The 19,908-nt window shown below is 44.4% G+C and overlaps 1 protein-coding gene across 1 annotated transcript; it reads right to left on the reverse strand.

Moving 5' to 3' along the window:
* Positions 1 to 394: 394 nt before the first annotated feature.
* Positions 395 to 19,314, reverse strand: LOC124125760. The gene is made up of 6 exons (XM_048397383.1): positions 19,149 to 19,314; positions 10,036 to 10,102; positions 7,479 to 7,616; positions 6,194 to 6,389; positions 4,560 to 4,805; positions 395 to 1,940 (listed from the first exon to the last, which is right to left on the reverse strand). Exons 2-6 carry the CDS (start codon positions 10,099 to 10,101, stop codon positions 1,855 to 1,857), a joined length of 732 nt encoding a protein of 243 aa, XP_048253340.1. The 5' UTR covers position 10,102; positions 19,149 to 19,314; the 3' UTR covers positions 395 to 1,854.
* Between the last annotated feature and the right edge of the window lie 594 nt (positions 19,315 to 19,908).

Consider the following 19,908-nt stretch of genomic DNA (forward strand, 5'->3'; position numbering starts at 1 on the left):
AGGGCATTATGGGCCGCATGTGTACACAAGCGGTTGTATTTCGGCGAATGGTTATAATGTATAAACGTGTTTTAGCTGTTAAAACATACCCAATGTCCAGGATGTGTTATGTTCGGGCCTGAAGGCTTATTTACACAGTCGGCACAATGTTACCGACACACAAACATGAACACATAACAGTTACGACCAGTGCATGCGTTATGTGAAAGAAGTTTTATAAAATCTCAGAAACTGTACACAATGATTGCCATTGCTTTTAGCCAATGCTGCAAACGCTAGCCTAAGGCCTAAGTCGATCATCTACAGGCTGCCCCGAGGGTAGCTGGAAATTTGCTGACTGCGCCCTCGAACAACATTCTTTCACCACTTCCTTCAACACAAACACAAGCACAGCTCGGTTGATAACAATCTTTTATTCCCAGGTGAATAACAGTAAGAATAATATATAATTACAAAACAGAGATACATCACTAGAACTAGTAGGCATGTTTGCGTAATATCAGTATAAGTATTGGCATTTTACTGCATTAAAATCAACAAAAATTAAAATGAGACATGAAAAAAACACGTGACCTACAAGTCATCATTAAAAACTCAAAGAGAGACGGACTGCAACGTTATAGATACGTTGAAATTAGGAATCCCTAGCTGAAAGTCAGAGTAGATGATTTAAAGTTTTCGGACTGCAGACACGTTATATCTATTGGGATAAAAGAATAGTACACATTTTGCTGAGTTGCCAGCATTCAAATGATGACGACAGGAGGGTGAGATCCTGGACTTAAACAAAGGGAGATAACTTTCAAGAGAAATCAATCGATGGCATAATATCCCCACGCAGCTGTCTTAAGATGCCGCCAGGCCCCCTCACGGTGTACAGTTGTAGACAATATCTTGGCACGTAAAGGGTTAATATAACGACATATACCAGAGCTCAAATATAGTTTTGGCAAGGTGGCACGTGACTTCAGTCGAAGTGATTCAATCAGATCCACGACTTACATGACCTGGAATGAGTTAATACTGTGAGCTGAGTTGTTCACAAACTAAACTATACATTGAGGTAGGCACACACAGTTTGTTTAAAAATTCAAAATGATGGGGAAAAACAACCCACATTGAATCCCGTTCCACCAAAGAATTGAAGAGCTGCGACTCCTGTGTCAACCGTGAGTGAGTATGGTTTTACGCCGCTTTGAGCAACATTCCAGCAATATCACGGCCGAGGGCACCACATTGTACCCACGCGGGGAATCGAACCCAGGTCTTAAGCGTGACGAGCGAACGTTTTAACCACTTGGCTACCCCAACGCCCTTCTGCTAGCCGTAGTTGTTAAATCCTTTTATGGAACAGGGAATCAGGTTAGCTAAATTCATTTTTCCTACTCAGTAATACACGGCTATAAACCTCGTTCTCAAATACCATCCATTGTTATAATGTTGCTGACTACTGGCTTTTAATTTAGTTAATGCGCACTTCTGAAATAGTTTGATAGAACGGCAATAGCATGATAGATTAGGCCCTAGATAGGAAGCTTTTTCTCATCTAATGTATTTAAATATGCCGTGTGTCACCGATTAAAACTTCAAGACGAACAATCCAGGTTTTGTTATAACCGGGAATACATCCGGTTCTGATATCAGTTCTCTGATGTTAATACAAGAGTTACATTTGTTTACTGAAATATGCTGCTGTGACTGAGGATTTTTCACAGAAACTTAACCTCGTGACCTGGTCATACTTAAAATATACATCTGATGAGAACGTTTTCTTTTTTCATGGCCAAAGTTATTTCTTCTTATTGATAGCTCACTATTAAAATATTTGTAAAATCTGTTCTATCTGTTCTTCGTCTATGAGATCTTGGGGACAATAGTGAAGAGAACTGTAGTTGTTTCACTGAGACTCTCGCTGGCCTCCTTCATGGGCTGGTGGGCATCTGGGAAGAGACAAGAGGACGATTGAAACACATCTATAGTTTCTCTACATGACAACATCTTCATCTCTACATCTCACCAGCCAACGAGTAGAAACACAGGGGACATTAACAAAATACTACTTCTTCAAGCTGATTGTTGATTTTTCGTATGTTTTCGATTAAGAGAAAGAGTTTCGTTTAATTCATAAAAGCAGGAGCGCTTTAAATGTTTTTTCTTGGTAAAGCTAAATGCCGTTACATGATGGGATGCCAGAAAAAACAACATACTACTGATTTAAGAACTCGGGTTTTTCTTTTTGGCAGGGCTTCAGTGGCAACTTCCCTGTAACACCCACCTCGCTGTAACACTCACCTCCCTGTAACACACACCTCCCTGCAACACTCACCTCCCTGTAACACACACCTCCCTGTAACACCGCACCTCCCTGTAACACTCACCTCCCTGTAACACTCACCTCCCTGTAACACCCACCTCCCTGTAACACTCACCTCCCTGGAACACTCACCTCCCTGTAACACACACCTCCCTGTAACACTCACCTCCCTGCAACACTCACCTCCCTGCAACACCCACCTCCCTGCAACACTCACCTCCCTGTAACACACACCTCCCTGTAACACCCACTTCCCTGTAACACCCACCTCCCTGTAACACTCACCTCCCTGCAACACTCACCTCCCTGTAACACACACCTCCCTGTAACACACACCTCCCTGTAACACCCACCTCCCTGTAACACTCACCTCCCTGTAACACTCACATCCCTGTAACACACACCTCCCTGTAACACACACCTCACATCCCTGTAACACACACCTCCCTGTAACACACACCTCCCTGTAACACACACCTCCCTGTAACACTCACCTCCCTGTAACAGACACCTCCCTGCAACACACACCTCCCTGTAACACTCACATCCCTGTAACACACACCTCCCTGTAACACACACCTCCCTGTAACACTCACCTCCCTGTAACACTCACCTCCCTGTAACACACACCTCCCTGTAACACTCACCTCCCTGTAACACACACCTCCCTGCAACACTCACCTCCCTGTAACACACACCTCCCTGTAACACACACCTCCCTGCAACACTCACCTCCCTGCAACACTCACCTCCCTGTAACACTCACCTCCCTGTAACACTCACCTCCCTGTAACACTCACCTCCCTGCAACACTCACCTCCCTGTAATACTCACCTCCCTGTAACACTCACCTCCCTGTAATACTCACCTCCCTGTAACACCAACCTCCCTGTAACACTCACCTCCCTGCAACACTCACCTCCCTGCAACACTCACCTCCCTGCAACACTCACCTCCCTGTAACACCCACCTCCCTGTAACACTCACCTCCCTGTAACACTCACCTCCCTGCAACACCCACCTCCCTGCAACACCCACCTCCCTGCAACACTCACCTCCCTGTAACACACACCTCCCTGTAACACTCACCTCCCTGCAACACCCACCTCCCTGCAACACTCACCTCCCTGCAACACTCACCTCCCTGTAACACCCACCTCCCTGTAACACTCACCTCCCTGCAACACCCACCTCCCTGCAACACTCACCTCCCTGCAACACTCACCTCCCTGTAACACTCACCTCCCTGTAACACTCACCTCCCTGTAACACTCACCTCCCTGTAACACCCACCTCCCCGTAACAGTCACCTCCCTGCAACACTCACCTCCCTGCAACACTCACCTCCCTGTAACACCCACCTCCCTGTAACACTCACCTCCCTGTAACACTCACCTCCCTGCAACACCCACCTCCCTGCAACACCCACCTCCCTGCAACACTCACCTCCCTGTAACACACACCTCCCTGTAACACTCACCTCCCTGCAACACCCACCTCCCTGCAACACTCACCTCCCTGCAACACTCACCTCCCTGTAACACCCACCTCCCTGTAACACTCACCTCCCTGCAACACCCACCTCCCTGCAACACTCACCTCCCTGCAACACTCACCTCCCTGTAACACACACCTCCCTGTAACACACACCTCCCTGCAACACTCACCTCCCTGCAACACTCACCTCCCTGTAACACTCACCTCCCTGTAACACTCACCTCCCTGTAACACTCACCTCCCTGCAACACTCACCTCCCTGTAATACTCACCTCCCTGTAACACTCACCTCCCTGTAATACTCACCTCCCTGTAACACCAACCTCCCTGTAACACTCACCTCCCTGCAACACTCACCTCCCTGCAACACTCACCTCCCTGCAACACTCACCTCCCTGTAACACCCACCTCCCTGTAACACTCACCTCCCTGTAACACTCACCTCCCTGCAACACCCACCTCCCTGCAACACCCACCTCCCTGCAACACTCACCTCCCTGTAACACACACCTCCCTGTAACACTCACCTCCCTGCAACACCCACCTCCCTGCAACACTCACCTCCCTGCAACACTCACCTCCCTGTAACACCCACCTCCCTGTAACACTCACCTCCCTGCAACACCCACCTCCCTGCAACACTCACCTCCCTGCAACACTCACCTCCCTGTAACACTCACCTCCCTGTAACACTCACCTCCCTGTAACACTCACCTCCCTGTAACACCCACCTCCCCGTAACACTCACCTGAGTTAAAGATCTCCCAGTACTCCTGCTCCGAGCTGTACAGGTCAAGCCGGTAGGTGGCGTTCTGTTGGATCCAGCAGTCCTTCAGTCGGTCCAGCTGGCACTCCTTCCCGTCCTTGACGTAGACCAGACCGTGGTCCACGTCCCTGCTGTCAAACAGGTTGGTCACTTTGTCCACGTAGTCTGCCTGGTACGACCCCTTGTTCCTGATGCCCGCCACCTCCGTCCAGCAAAACGTATTTTGACCTGAGGAGTAAGTGAGTGAGTGAGTTGAAAAGTGTTTCTGTTATTTCACGGCGTGTCGGTTGACGTAGACGGTCATCACTTTGGTTTGTTTGTTTGTTTGTTTTTTAATTGTTTAACGCCGCACTCATTAATATTCCAGCTATATGACGGCGTAAATAACCTGGACCAGACAATCCAGTGATTGACATCATGATTGACATAGATGCTACAAACAACAACCTGTTTATTTAAGGATATTAAACATTAACAGTAAACTAAAATTTCTTTAAAACCTGAGCCCGAATTGTTAAAACAAGTCTCATGCAATTCCTCCCTTAGGGGCCATTATGTTGATGTTCGTGTCACACACATAGTAGAGATACAAACACACATTATATACTAGTAATACCTTTTGGAACCAACTTCTTTCAAGTGTAAAGATATTGTTCAGCTGCAGACCCTGAGTGAACCTCAAGGATGACCGACTGACTAGCTCTTGGATGGTGACCACCTGGGGTTCTATTCTAGATTGAACTCACCTAGTTGGGAATGCTACATCCCATTGAGGGAAGATATACACATGCTATCGCCGACACGTATATCTCGTCTACCCCTTACCTGTAACACTGTTGACTACAAACAGCGGTCATGTAAACGTGTTATTGACTACAGGCAGCGGTCATGTAAACGTGTTTTTGACTACAGACAGCGGTCATGTAAACGTGTTATTGACTACAGACAGTGGCCATGTAAACGTGTTATTGACTACAGACAGTGGCCATGTAAACCTGTTATTGACTACAGACAGTGGCCATGTAAACCTGTTATTGACTACAGACAGCGGACATGTAAACCTGTTATTGACTACAGACAGTGGCCATGTAAACCTGTTATTGACTACAGACAGTGGCCATGTAAACGTGTTATTGACTACAGACAGTGGCGATCTGACAAGGCTATTGTTTGCAATGGAATTACAGTTTACCCATTCAATTCCATATTCTCACCACTATCCAACAACCCCCTCACCACTACCCTACAACCTCCTCCCCTCTACCTCCTCCCTCACCATTACCCCCAAAAGCAGTGAAGATCGGGGTAAAATGGGTCTCAGTTAAGGGCGACCACGCTTGTCGCAAAAGGCAACTAACGGGATCGGGTGGTCAGGCTCGCTCTCTTGATTGATGCATGTCATCGTATCCAAATTGCGTGCATCGAAGCTCATGATGTCAATCACAGGATTGTCTGGTCCAGACTCGATTATTTACAGACCGCCGTCAAAAAGCTGGAATATTGCTGAGTGCGACGTTGAACGTGGATCTGTCTCAGTCCCACAACCTCACCACCAGCCCCCCCCCCCTCTCCCAGCCCCCCCCTCCCCCCCGGCCCCCCTCGACCTCCTCCCTTACCAGTCTTGGGGATGTATCTGATGGGGACAGAGAACACCTGGAAGCCATCTGAGATCGGAGGGAAGTCATGCTGCCTGACTTCCGGTTCACTGACGAACCAGAACCTGGCCTTGTGTTGTGAGGGAAAGGCAATGGCGGTCACGCACCAGTCACTGCGGCGCAGCCAGGGGTTTCCTTCTGGGGCAGACACATTCACCTGCAAACGCGAGGGACGAAAACATAGTAACTTTCAGGACAACAAATCACGTTTTCGTTCGTCGGATGGTCCAATAATTGTTTCCCAAACAAATCTTGAATGTTTTTTTCGTATCACAGACATGTTCCAGATGCAGATGCTAATACCATTCCGAAAAGTAGCTGGCCATCAGTGACTGAGTATGGTTTTACGCCGCTTTTAGCAATAGTCCAGCGATATCACGGCGGGGGACACCGTAAATGGGATTCATACATTGTTCCCATTTGGGGAATCGAACCCGGGTATTCGGCGTGACGAGCGAACGCTTTAACCACTAGGCTACCCCTCCGTCTCCGCTGGCCATGAGACCCCACTTTGCGAAGGGGAAAATATAGCGCAAACAACCAATGAGTTGTGACGAAGTAATTACACAAGACGCGCTCGGCATCTCACCACGACCAGCGCTCCCGACATACCCACACAGTAACACCCATGCATGCCATGGATGGGAAACTAGCATGTTGTGGCATCAGTATATAAACGTGACACGTTAAACATGCTATTGACCACTCGTTTGTTTTCAAAGATGTTTTCTTTTTCATTTTTTAACTGGCATTCGTTATAAGATTAAATAAAACAAAGGATAAGACAACAGCAACATCCCTGGCAGTGGTTCGTGTGTGAAGGCGGGCGATGGGCGGTGGGATAGCCATGTGGTTAAAGCGTTTACCGAAGGTTCGATTCCCCACATGGGTACAATGTGTGAAGCCCAATTTTGGTGTCCCTAGCCGTGATGCTGCTGGAATATTCCTACATACGATGTAAAACTATTATCACTCAATAGCTTGTGTGTGAGGTCTTGGTTGTTTATTTCACAGACAGAAGACCGCTATCGCTCGCCAGTGTCACCCCCGAGCTTGGAGCAGTACCCAGGCTCGAAACAGAATATCCTAATCAGGACATCCGGCTTTGGGGGTGGTTTGGTTGAAATCGATTCCAGTTTTAAAAAAAGAACAACAAATGTTTATAATTCAGTTAAACTTGTAACAGAAACAATATGTACATTTGTAATTAGATTCCGTGAAGGATGTGTTGCAACTGTTTGCATACCTTGGTCGAGATGCCGAGAACCTTGCCTTCGTAGGACTTTATCCTGCCGCTGAATCTGATAATGGCGTTCCTGACCCGGCGGTCAAACTCACTCCGATACATGAAAAACAGCAGAGTCTTGCCGTTAGCTTCCTGCAACTGTGAAGCAAGAACGTCTATACTACTCAATTACAGTAAACTACGTTTATAACGAACACGCTTACAACCAATAGACGGAAATAACGAACTGCCCCCCCCCCCCCCCCCCCCCCCCGGCCACTTGCTGCATATATGCTCATTACGAACTACGGTTATAACGAACTAAAATTAGTGGTCCCTTTGAGTTTGTTATAACCGTTGTTCGTTACAACCGTTGTGTACTGTACATGTAAGGAATCTGACCTTTTTCACAAAAACTACTGCATTGTGAAAATGCCATGGCAACATCAGATACTTTTCTCATAAAATCTCCAGGGAATAAACCCAATTCAGTCCGTGTGTGTAGACTATCTCCAGTGAAAACCCCTGTTATCCGGACAGTATCGTTATAAGTGATATGACAAATATCATGTATGCAGAGTAACTAATAGTCGTCCTAGAATACTACAGACTGGAATAAAAAACAGCTTGGCCGATTGTTATAGATTTGTTGATAAAAGATGACATGGGGACATGCCAGATGTTTTTTTCTAAGTGACATGCTTATATATTTCGGGCTGTACATAAACGACAGAAGGTACGAGTTAAAACATTTCCTTTTAAACATATTCTGTTTAGCAATAGTTGTGAGGAGGGTAGTATTTCGTGTATCAAGACATACCCGGGTCATAAGACTACACACTACCCCCAAACCCCATCACCACTACCCCCAACCCCCTCACCACTACCCCCGACCCCATCACCACTACCCCCGACCCCATCACCACTACCCCCAAAACCCTCCCCTCTACCCCCAACCCCATCACCACTACCCCCGACCCCATCACCACTACCCCCAAAACCCTCACCTCTATCCCCAACCCCATCACCACTACCCCCAACCCCATCACCACTACCCCAACCCCATCACCACTACCCCCAACCCCCTCACCACTACCCCCCAACCCCTCACCACTACCCCCCAACCCCCCCACCACTACCCCCAACCCCCTCACCACAACCCCCAACCCCCTCCCCTCTATCCCCACCCCCTCACCACTACCCCCAACCCCCTCCCCCCTATCCCCACCCCCTCACCACTACCCCAAAACCCCCTCACCACTACCCCCCAACCCACTCCCCTCTACCCCCCAACCCCCTCACCAATACCCCCAACCCCATCACCACTACCCCCCAACCCCCTCACCACTACCCCAACCCCTCACCACTACCCCAACCCCCTCCCCTCTATCCCCACCCCCTCACCACTACCCCCAACCCCCTCCCACCTATCCCCACCCCCTCACCACTACCCCCAACCCCCTCCCCCCTATCCCCACCCCCTCACCACTACCCCAAAACCCCCTCACCACTACCCCCCAACCCACTCCCCTCTACCCCCCAACCCCCTCACCAATACCCCCAACCCCATCACCACTACCCCCCAACCCCCTCACCACTACCCCAACCCCCTCACCACTACCCCAACCCCCTCCCCTCTATCCCCACCCCCTCACCACTACCCCCAACCCCCTCCCACCTATCCCCACCCCCTCACCACTACCCCAAAACCCCCTCACCACTACCCCCCAACCAACACCCCTCTACCCCCCAACCCCCTCACCACTACCCCCAACCCCATCACCACTACCCCCAACCCCCTCACCACTACCCCCAACCCCCTCACCACTACCCCCAACCCCCTCCCCTCTATCCCCACCCCTCACCACTACCCCCAACCCCCTCCCCCTATCTCCACCCCCTCACCACTACCCCAAAACCCCCTCACCACTACCCCCAACCCACTCCCCTCTACTCCCCAACCCCCTCACCACTACCCCCAACCCCCTCCCCCTATCCCCACCCCCTCACCACTACCCCCAACCCCCTCCCCCCTATCCCCACCCCCTCACCACTACCCCCAAACCCCCTCACCACTACCCCCCAACCCACTCCCCTCTACCCCTCAACCCCCTCACCACTACCCCCAACCCCCTCCCCTCTACCCCCAGCCCCCTCACCACTACCCCCGACCCCCTCCCATGTGTATTCCTGAAATGGCAACGCTTAGATTGGTTACCATTCAATGCCGTTCACAGGTAATTCACCACCCGTGAATACTGATGTAGTGAAATAACCGTTAATACTGATTTCGTTCATGTTCAATAATACTTCTATAGCTAAGAAACGGGATCCAGGTTAATGTTACATTTGACCTCGCTAGAACTGACCTAATTAGTATTGACTGAGTTAAACCCCACACATGATACAACTTCACCAAGAAACAGACCCAGGATCAATGTAGCGACTATCAAGGATTTTCTGACCTCACTTAAAGAGACTATTTTAGGTGAGTTTCTGCACGAGAGCTCGCTGTCAAGAGCCTAGTCATATCACAGCCAGTTGAGCTAATGTCAGCGTTAAGGAAAGTGCGCGTTACCTGTGTATCCCCGCCCCGGGGGGTCTGGGTTGTGTTCTGGGTACACTCGTCTCCTTTCACTGACATCCTGCAACACCAACAACACATCCTTGATATACAACAACACCAACAACACATCCTTGATACACAACAACAACAACAACAACAACACAAATGTAAGGAAGAGAATATATGGATGTCAACTTCTTTATAATGAGGAACACAACGTTTCGGAGTATATGCATTCATTTACCTGATGAAGCAGTAAGGAGCAACCAGAATAGAGAGCATATTATAATTGAACACTGTGTGCTCTTTACGTAACATACATATATAACTCACACTTATGTCGTGTTCATCCATTACCTGGTACCTGGTACCGTAATCTTTTGCGGATCCCTTTTCTACGGTGGCCCATAAGGGACATAGAATCTGTTTTTCCATAATCACGATTTGTCTTACAAATATGTGATAAATCATGTGTAAAGAAGATATTGAATCGCTGAAAAGTGAAACGAAAATGTCAAAAACTAAAATGAAAATGTCAAAAACAAAAGCGAAAATGTCAAAAACTAAAATGAAAATACAGAAAACTATTTCCACCGCGGTGGAAATATTATCACCGCGGTGGAAATAGTTTTCTATTGTTTCATTTTAGTTTTTGTTTTTGACATTTCCATTTTAGTTTTTGACCTTTTCGTTTTTGTTTTTGATATTTCCATTTTAGTTTTTGACATTTTCGCTTCACATTTCAGCGTCTCAATAACTACTTGAAAGTACATTTTCCATGTTTTCGGGTGTTTTTAGACATGATTTATCACATATTTGTACGACAAATTGTGTTAATTTGCGAAAGGTTACGATAAAAGTAAGTGAAACATCAAAACATTGAAAAACAGACTCCATGTCCTACTGTTACATATGTCGTCTGTCGAAAGTATTCATGTAAGTATTTCATGTAAAATAATCCATATACAAACGGTAATGATGTGATTAGTATGTCTTGTAGTGTTTGTTATTGATTTTTACCGCACAGTATTCCAGCTATATGACGGCGGTCTGTAAAAAAACTAGTCTGGACCAGACAATCCAGAGATTGACATCATGAGCATCGATTTACGCAATTGGGATCGATGACATGCATCAACCAAGTCAGCGAGCCTGACCACCCATCCACACAACTTGTATAACAAAAAAATATTTATTGCTGCCATGCGACGGCGATCAGTAAACAAACCAATCAAGTGATAACACGTGTTATTTTAAAGTAAGATATAAATTGTAGTTGTTTGTTCAGGTAACTAATTTTAACTATTGTTTCCTGAATAAAAACGCCGAAGACCCGGGTTCGATTCCCGACATGGGTACAATGTGTGAAGCCCATTTGTGGTGACCCCCGCCGCGAAATTGCTAGAATATTGCTAAAAGCGGCGTAAAATCATACTCACTCACTCACTCACTGAATAAAAAATTATTTAAACCACACAAGCCTACCTCTTGCGGATATGTGCAACACCCGATGTTGTTATCAAACAATACTCATGTCGTAAACAAACATTGCTGTACGTTAATGCATCCTAGAGGTCTGAGTCACCCAGTGATTGACATCATGAGCGGCGGGATCCGATGACATGCAATCTACCAAGTCAAACCACCTGATCACAATGTTCATCGGCTGCTGAACAGCATGGGGTATTCTGGAACTAACCCGGAATCACCACAGATTATTTTCATTCATAACAGTGGGCAGTAGGAATAAACTATTCGGTAAGATTATCTTATTCTAAAATTATTCGCCAAGCTATCAATTATTCCGAGATCAAACGCTTTTATTTCTCCGATCGTAAGTTGCCGAATCTGCCAATTACACAAAATCTGTAATCTGACTTTCACAGAGTAATTAGAAACCTCGTTAATACCCACGCGTCGTCATGGATTACTCATAATACCATATAAAAGACAAAACATATACCATTTAGAAGACAATAAATATCTTCAATTCCTGAAAGGAAATATCAAGGCTAGTTTCCTGCCAACACACGCGTTGTCTGGAGGCAATATCAGGTATTATTGTGAAGCATCTCACAGTGTCCATAAAAGATAACGGTGTGTTTTTTATGTCAATTCTAAAACTGTTATGAAATTGTTATGTATACAAAAATATGAATGTGTAAATGTAAGCAGACAAAGACAGAGCCATTTTGACAGCAGCCCCTCTACCTCTTTTTTGAGGACCAGATGACCTTGGTCAACCAATGGTCTGTCGTCTCAGCCCGACGTTTCCCGGTTATTTAGTGCACGATGTAGTAAGTGTTTATTTCTACGTCACTCTTATCAATATGTAAAAGTGACGGGATATTGTAATTATAAATTAACATATCGGTTTTAGTTTCAACAAAATCAGTAAATGCGCTGTGTTTTCTGGTGAATCCCACGATTGTCTGGTTTGTTTACAAGTCGCTGTCGTATGGCAGGAGTACTGCCGTAAGGCGTCAACAATCAAACAAACAAACAAACAAACAAACAAACAAACAACATTTTTTATACAAATTGTGGGAGTGGCCGGTAAGGGCACGCTTACCCTTTTCGCAAACACCTGGTGTCATAACTGATTTAAGTGATCCATTCATGTCATTTTCACAGCTATTTTGCCTTTAATGCCCAACTGAATCTGTTTTAGCGGATAATCGAGACTGGTTACTCTCTGGCGTTGGCGCTTCAGATATTTCCCCACCAGATTATCTACCATTACAAGGGCTCTTATGGGAAGACAAATCTGGACTCGAGAACGTGAACCGTGAACCGCGAACCGTGAACCGTGAACCGTGAACCGTGAACCGTGAACAGCACAACAACAGTTGTCATCAACACAGGTGGAGCCTCATAAGTTTATTATTCTGTTGCACATTCTACGCTCATCAGGCCCAATGATCGAAATTTATTCTTCAATCTCCTGTACATGTCTAAAACCTACATCAGAACGTCTGCCTGAAATCTGTCTACACTATGACACATTTTGGTCATTGTTTGTTTGTTTGTTTGTTTGTCGTTTAACAACTGTTAGTCGCCTCTTACGACAAGCACAGTCGCCTTTTACGACGAGAATGGATTGCTGAAGACCAATTCTACCCTGGATCTTCACGGGCAAAAGTGAAATGTGTGTTCTCTCCCCTTGCAGGGTACTCGCGTCCGGTACACGAGTACCCGCCACAGCCCTACACCCACCACACCTGACCACAGCGAAAACAACTGCCCTTCTCTCTTAGTGATCGTGCAATAGTTGTTTTTTATTGATAACATTCCTGCACGAATGATTGGCAACAAGCCAACTGCATTCAGCGTGTGTAATATATCAGACAAACAAGTAGAATGACAATACAGATATCTCAAATACACACACACCCCATGGCTACCGCCATTCACGGACAGAATAAACATTGTTTGTCACAGCATGTGAGTCCATTGTACGAACCCTGGGATTTGCTTTACAAAACTCCCGACACTGTTAAGAGGTATATGCTCCTTCACAAACAATGGACGGGTTGAATGTGGCGACACACAACGCGATGCTTACTGTATACATAATTCTTTCTTGTGCCCATGGGAACATCAGTATAGACATTCTTGGAGCAGGAATATCGGTATAGACACTCTTGAAGCATGGGCTATCGGTATAGACATTCTTGAAGTAGGGGCTATCGGTATGGACATTCTTGAAGCATGGACTATCGGTAAAGACATCCTTGGAGCAGGGCCTATCGTTATAGACATTCTTAAAGCATGGCCTATCGGTATAGACACTCTTGAAGTATGGACCATCGGTATAGACGCTCTTGAAGCATGGACCATCGGTATAGACATTCTTGAAGCATTAATATCGGTATAGACACTCTTGAAGCATGAGCTATCTGTATAGATATTCTTAAAGCATAGGCCATCGGTATAGACATTTTTGAAGCATGCAATATCAAGCACAGCGTGTTAAAGATAACGTTTTCTCCATTGTCACGTTCCGTGTGAAATACAAATGACGTGATCAGATGACAATCCAAAAAGTGGCGCAACGTGTGTGTACGGGCAATTCATTTATAGGTCCCAGGACTAACGTATCAGAAAGTCTACAGCGACAATAATGACAGTGCGTGCGTGGAATCATCCCATGATGCTCGAGTATTTCCGGTACAGTGAAACCCCGTTCATCCGGACGGTTGCGTTCGCGTGAATGTGTCTGGATTTACACATTCCCGGGTTAATGAATGTTGGATTCATAGAATGACCATGTATTTATGTAGATGTTGGTAACAGTAATTACGTGATTTTCGGAATTTCATTATCGGGGTCCGGAAACTGAGGGACTAGTCAAGGGACTACCACTTTTGTCCGGTAGTATAGTTTTAGGTAACTGCTTCTACTGCAAGGTGACAGCTTCTCCTTCAAGGTCACTGCCTTTACTGCTAGGTATCTGTTTTCTCACAAGAACTTCATTTAAGACCAATAATTACCAAGACATCCTCGAAAATTTATCTAAATTGTAAAAGCAATTCAATGATGTCTATTTAGTTGCTTTAAAAGAAGAAACCGTTCGCCATTTCAATATGATGATAAACAAATGGCTGGATGGCTAAAGACTGGACATTTATGAGTGAGACATCAAGGCTTTTCTGAATATGCAAAAGACGTGTGAATATCTGCACAGTGTACTTTAACCTACGACCCAAGGAACACAGGGGGTAAAGACAGTGAGAATCTTCTCTTAATCAATGTTTGTTCACGGCTGGCGTAACGCTGTTCCCCAGTAAGAGACGGTGTATAAGCTTGTCCTGAAGTGCCGTGCGGGTGGAATTACTCAATATCTTTATCTGTGTCGAGTGATACAATAGGTGGATTGGCATGCCGATGATTTTTAAGAGTTGTAAGGCAGCTCAACACCACGTGGAGATACTTACGTACGTTTCGTGTACAGGAGACAAAAGACACTGCAAAGCAGACGACAAGACGCGGCACAACGGACGTCATGGTTTTGAGTTTGAGAATGCTGTTACACTCAGCAGTACTGCAGTATATAACGCGGCCTACAAATTATAAGACCAATGAATGAAAGCACGTGAACCTGGCCACCTGATTATCTCTCGTCTGTTTTTACTGCAAGCACTGGATACTAGTGGCCAAATCTTACCCGGAATCCCCACAGGGCACGTCATAGTAGACATCTAACCAACAGACGACACGGCAAAACTGACAACAGTGTAACGAAAACGACACCACAAAGTAGAAGAAAGGGGAGAGCAGACGACAAACTGTTGCAGACGACAGGGCAAACGAGACGACACGGGAGAACAAACGGTATTGTTGACAAGCTGTTGCAGACGACACAGTAAAGCAGACGACACAGTAAAGCAGACGACACAGTAAAGCAGACGACACAGTAAAGCAAACGACACAATAAAGCAGACGACACACCAGAGACGGTGTCAAATCTCACACACAACCCCAAGCAGTGAATGTGACCTCCCCCTTTCAATACGCTACCCTTTGACCAGTACATAACTGCATGTAAACACACGCTTTGTAGGAGAGTAAATTTAGAGCGTTCATTGTGTAAGTGCAACACGATCGTTCGACGTGTTGACTCCGGTTGTACGTTCTGCTGAACGGTTGTTTGTTCCGATGTACTGGGTCTACCCTAGCGTGAAGGTGTCCAATGAATACAATCAATATAGATATTATCAGTTTGGAATTAACAAACGATATTGGTTTTAGGTGTGTTATCGATCAGAAATTAACGAGTGATTTATTGTTCTGGCAGATGTGTTGTTGATTAAAAAGGCGATTGACAATTATTCGAATCCAACATAAATTATGTTGGTTACAAATAAATACCTAATAATATTATTTTACCTTGAAAACATTTCCTGTTTGTTTCACTTGAGTGATTTAGTTGGTTCTTGTTCAAGGGCCACCACAGGAAACTGGTCTTATGATTTGAACGTGCTAAATGTCACAGTAACTATTATATTATTAATATGTACGGTGATATATCAACCTGATGTAAAGCCGCCCATTACTGTTTCATTATGCTTTATTTCTCTCATGTCATAATAAATAAGCAATTGCAAACAATACAAATACCACAGAAAGTATGTATAATCTTGTAGCGTGTTAATTAAGTGACTGAATGTTCAAAGTAAATCATATTCTTGGGATTCGTCTTTTTTCACAGAAGAATATGTTTTTATATTTTAATGCTCCCCGTTCGTAAATTATATACCGATTCAGTTTGGTTTTATATTTAAAAAAACGTTATTCTTTCGACCTTATTCATTCTACATTCAACACGCGGGTAGTGCCCATCCTGCTCGTACCAGTCCTACAGAATTACTCAGCTTTAAGTCGCATTTATATCATAGAATAATTACAATGAAAAGCCATATTCATTCATTCACCTTCCACGTGGCCAATATTTATCAAACTTAACACATTTTACTATTAAACAATTTTGTTAACAAGCAAGAAAAGTCTGAATAACTGAAGCGATTGATAAAATAGCTTATAGTGTGAGAAATATAGACATGAATTATTATTTTTTGTGTAATGCTTTGTAAACTATGAGGAATTCGGATGATTGTAGACAGCTGCAGAGCAGGCACACTGTAATATCCAACCATATGGTTCATCACAAATTTTTTATTGAACTCACCAACAGTTTTATTTGCCTGTTCTAGAGAATCGATTTTAATTATTTGATTTACAAGTTCTCCGAATTAGAATAATAACGAATTCCTTAAATGTCTTGTCAGGATTTAGAAATATAGAAAAATAACAATGTTTGGAGATGAAATGTCAGAGAGTTATTTCCCCGACCCACTTTGACATTTTCTTACTGACTGAACAGACAGTGGGAACATTAGTAATTCCCAAGATTATATTTTATTCCATCTTTGAGGTAAAATTTGAGGTTGGTATGTTCATAGATCCAGGTAATATAAACACCATTTAATGTTTGCTGGCAGATAATGTTATCAGATTCTGGTAATATCTGAAAAGAGTAAACAACATGAACATGATGAAGATATTCTACGAATGCTGAACTTCTTGTGAGATATGGCAAATATTTGATAGTTGAAATCATATTACAGTGACATAATGTCAATACTGCCTTCGAAACTCAGATTTTCTCATGATGAAACGTGATAACCTACATGTATGATATGGTATAGTCTAAATAATTCATTACCAGTGTAATGGTTACATATATCCATCTTTCAAGACAGGTTGTAAATAGACTGTAAATATATATTTGCATAATATTATCTATTTTTTTAAACTTTATTAAACAAATAGTTTTGATATTGTATTGAACTGCATGAACTTGATTATTCAGACGAGACACACTTAGTTGTACATTTGGAAATCTGTTTCACTTACTCTTAAGCTTACCCCTGGGGTTGCTAAAGTTAATGTTCATATTCCACAATATTTGTGAAATTTTGTTTACTGAGGTGAGGTGAAATGGGTTTTAACGTCGTTCAAGATTGTTGCATGCACGTGTGTGCGTGCGTGTGTGTGCCTGTGCGAGCGTGCGTGCGTGCGTGTGTGTGTGTGTGTGTGTGTGTGCGCGCGTACGTGTGTACGTGCGTGCGTGTGGTTGCTCGTACTAGTCCGGGATAATGCCGCTTTGTAGTGCTAGCCCAATGATATATCATGCCGCAGTTTAACACGCATATCCCACTCAGACACAGAAAACGCTCTCTCATTGTACAAACTGAATAGAGTTATCGCCCCTTCTTAATATTTCGTTACATGAGTTATTTTGCACTATTTTCACTTACATCGTAATATGTTTGGATGAAAATCATCGAAGAAAAATGCCTCATGTCAACTGGTCTCATGACAAAACGACAGGGAGTGGTGCAGCAAACACCACTATAACTCGTGAAATAAACATGACGATCTCGAGTTCCCCACGCCGCGCGTTGACTGAGTAAATTAGCAAAATACACGGACGTGTTTCATGTCATGCACTTGACTTACGCTACATAGGTTCTGTCATTGAACATACTATCACATCGTATTCATATGCCCACGAGGTTATGATAAAACAACCTATTTCGGAAATAACGTATGTCGAAATGCACCTTTCGATTCACATCCGGGTTCCTTGCAGCAAAATGCGATTTCCGGTGTATTATAAGCAATTTTAGCCGGGCCTCATGGTTAAATGTGCAATGTGTTCTGTATAAGACACAGAGGATACCATTTCTTGTTTGTAATGTCCTTCAGTGAAATGCCGGAACATAGAGTACCCATCACAGCATGCTCTCTGTTGATCTATGCTCTACAAGACTCGTTTTCGATCCAAGATGGCGAACGTGTGAAAATGGTCAATAGCGTCGTACCATGAAGTAGCCCGACTAGCTATGCTATCTATTTTTTTCAGATTAAGACCTTGTTTCCATTTTTGGAAATGTATGTTTAATTAATCGTAAAAATAATTTTCAGTTCACAGGTATGTGTGGATTTAAATGACAGGCTACTGCACAACATATTGACAAGTCATAAAACAGTGGCTTATCGCGTAGAAGCTGCAAATAAAACAAATAAAACACCAAGAATAGCACAGCGGCGTGTGGATTGTACAACACGATTACATTGCCATGCTGGGGTCCCTCACTCCATCCATGACAGCTTCCACAAAACACAAACTCGTGGACATGTTATTTTCACTTATTATTATTTCGATATATAAATACGATGAAATGTGATTTTATAACATCGAGGCACGAATACCTGTCAGTTTTGATTATAAACGGTCATCAATCTCTCCCTGATTGTCTATCACGACTGCTATACATGTAATTACCCACCATGCATTATTAATGCAGTGACCACTGATAAGCTTCTCTGGTCGATTAATACACTCGGTAATCAATGCCAAACAGGCATGGATGGACACATCCACTGACATGGACATGTGTCGATGTCGATCGCAAATGCAAATCCCAGAGACGATCAAGCGCCTGTCAGTGTACATGTTTATTGCACTGATTATGTTTACTGTTGTTCAGACATACAACAATCAGTGTCTTAAGGTTAGGAGTAAACAAGCTGAAATAGATTCGTGATTTCACCCTTACCTGGCTATAGACAATAGTGCATGGAGTTATACAGGTGCTGAGATGAAATCCCTCTTGGGTTTGCTCGTCGCTAGCGAGTGTTTATTGAGGCGTCCCCGTTACCAACGCGAGGTGTCCCATGGGCCCGACATCGAATGACAGCGAGTGTATCTTAGGTCAGAGTCACCTGACGGACAGGTAGAAACTTGATTACGCATCAAGGAAGATAACTCTAGTTCGTATTGATCCTATATAAGAACGATGGGATAACGGGTCGGATGTACATTGCCATGAATAGTAAGGTACTTCTGCAGTTGGTAACATGTGTTATGTCGGTGTTTTTTATTTTAAACCATGGAGTAATTACAGAAAGATTTCCGCCGTAACCCCTGCTTTAAATTTCCCCTGCGTCAGTGAACCTAAGCCTATCTAACCCTAACCTAACATAGATGAATATTTAATATTTCTAGCCAAGGGTTATGTTTTCTTCGAAGGAAGGGCCCCAGGATTACGGGCGGGAGTTTTTCCTCTTTTTCCTCTACCAATGATCTAGTTCTTTCGTTGGACCACGCTAGACAATGTCGGCACGTACGCAGCTCATGGAGCAACAGATGAAACACGTGCATCGTTGCCGTGTCGTCTGCCACAAGTTGTCTGCTCTGCAGTGCAGTTTACTTTACCGTGTTGTCTGTGTTATCGTACGAAACCGGAGTTTTCGTGTTTGCAGTGTACGTTGTCACTTCAATAACGTAACATTTACAATAATCTAAACATTGTTTGT

This window comes from Haliotis rufescens, unplaced genomic scaffold (assembly GCF_023055435.1).
Source record: "Haliotis rufescens isolate VD_foot unplaced genomic scaffold, xgHalRufe1.0.p SCAF_17, whole genome shotgun sequence".
In the NCBI taxonomy this organism is placed as follows: domain Eukaryota; kingdom Metazoa; phylum Mollusca; class Gastropoda; order Lepetellida; family Haliotidae; genus Haliotis; species Haliotis rufescens.

Bases quoted from the DNA above. Each gene is read 5' to 3' on its own strand.
- LOC124125760 (XM_048397383.1), bottom strand. From the start codon at position 10,101: ATGTCAGTGAAAGGAGACGAGTGTACCCAGAACACAACCCAGACCCCC. The intron at 6,390-7,478 runs GTATGCAAACAG...TCGCGTTTGCAG, and splicing joins TTCTCGGCATCTCGACCAAG to GTGAATGTGTCTGCCCCAGA. The intron at 4,806-6,193 runs GTAAGGGAGGAG...CTTACTCCTCAG, and splicing joins CAGATACATCCCCAAGACTG to GTCAAAATACGTTTTGCTGG.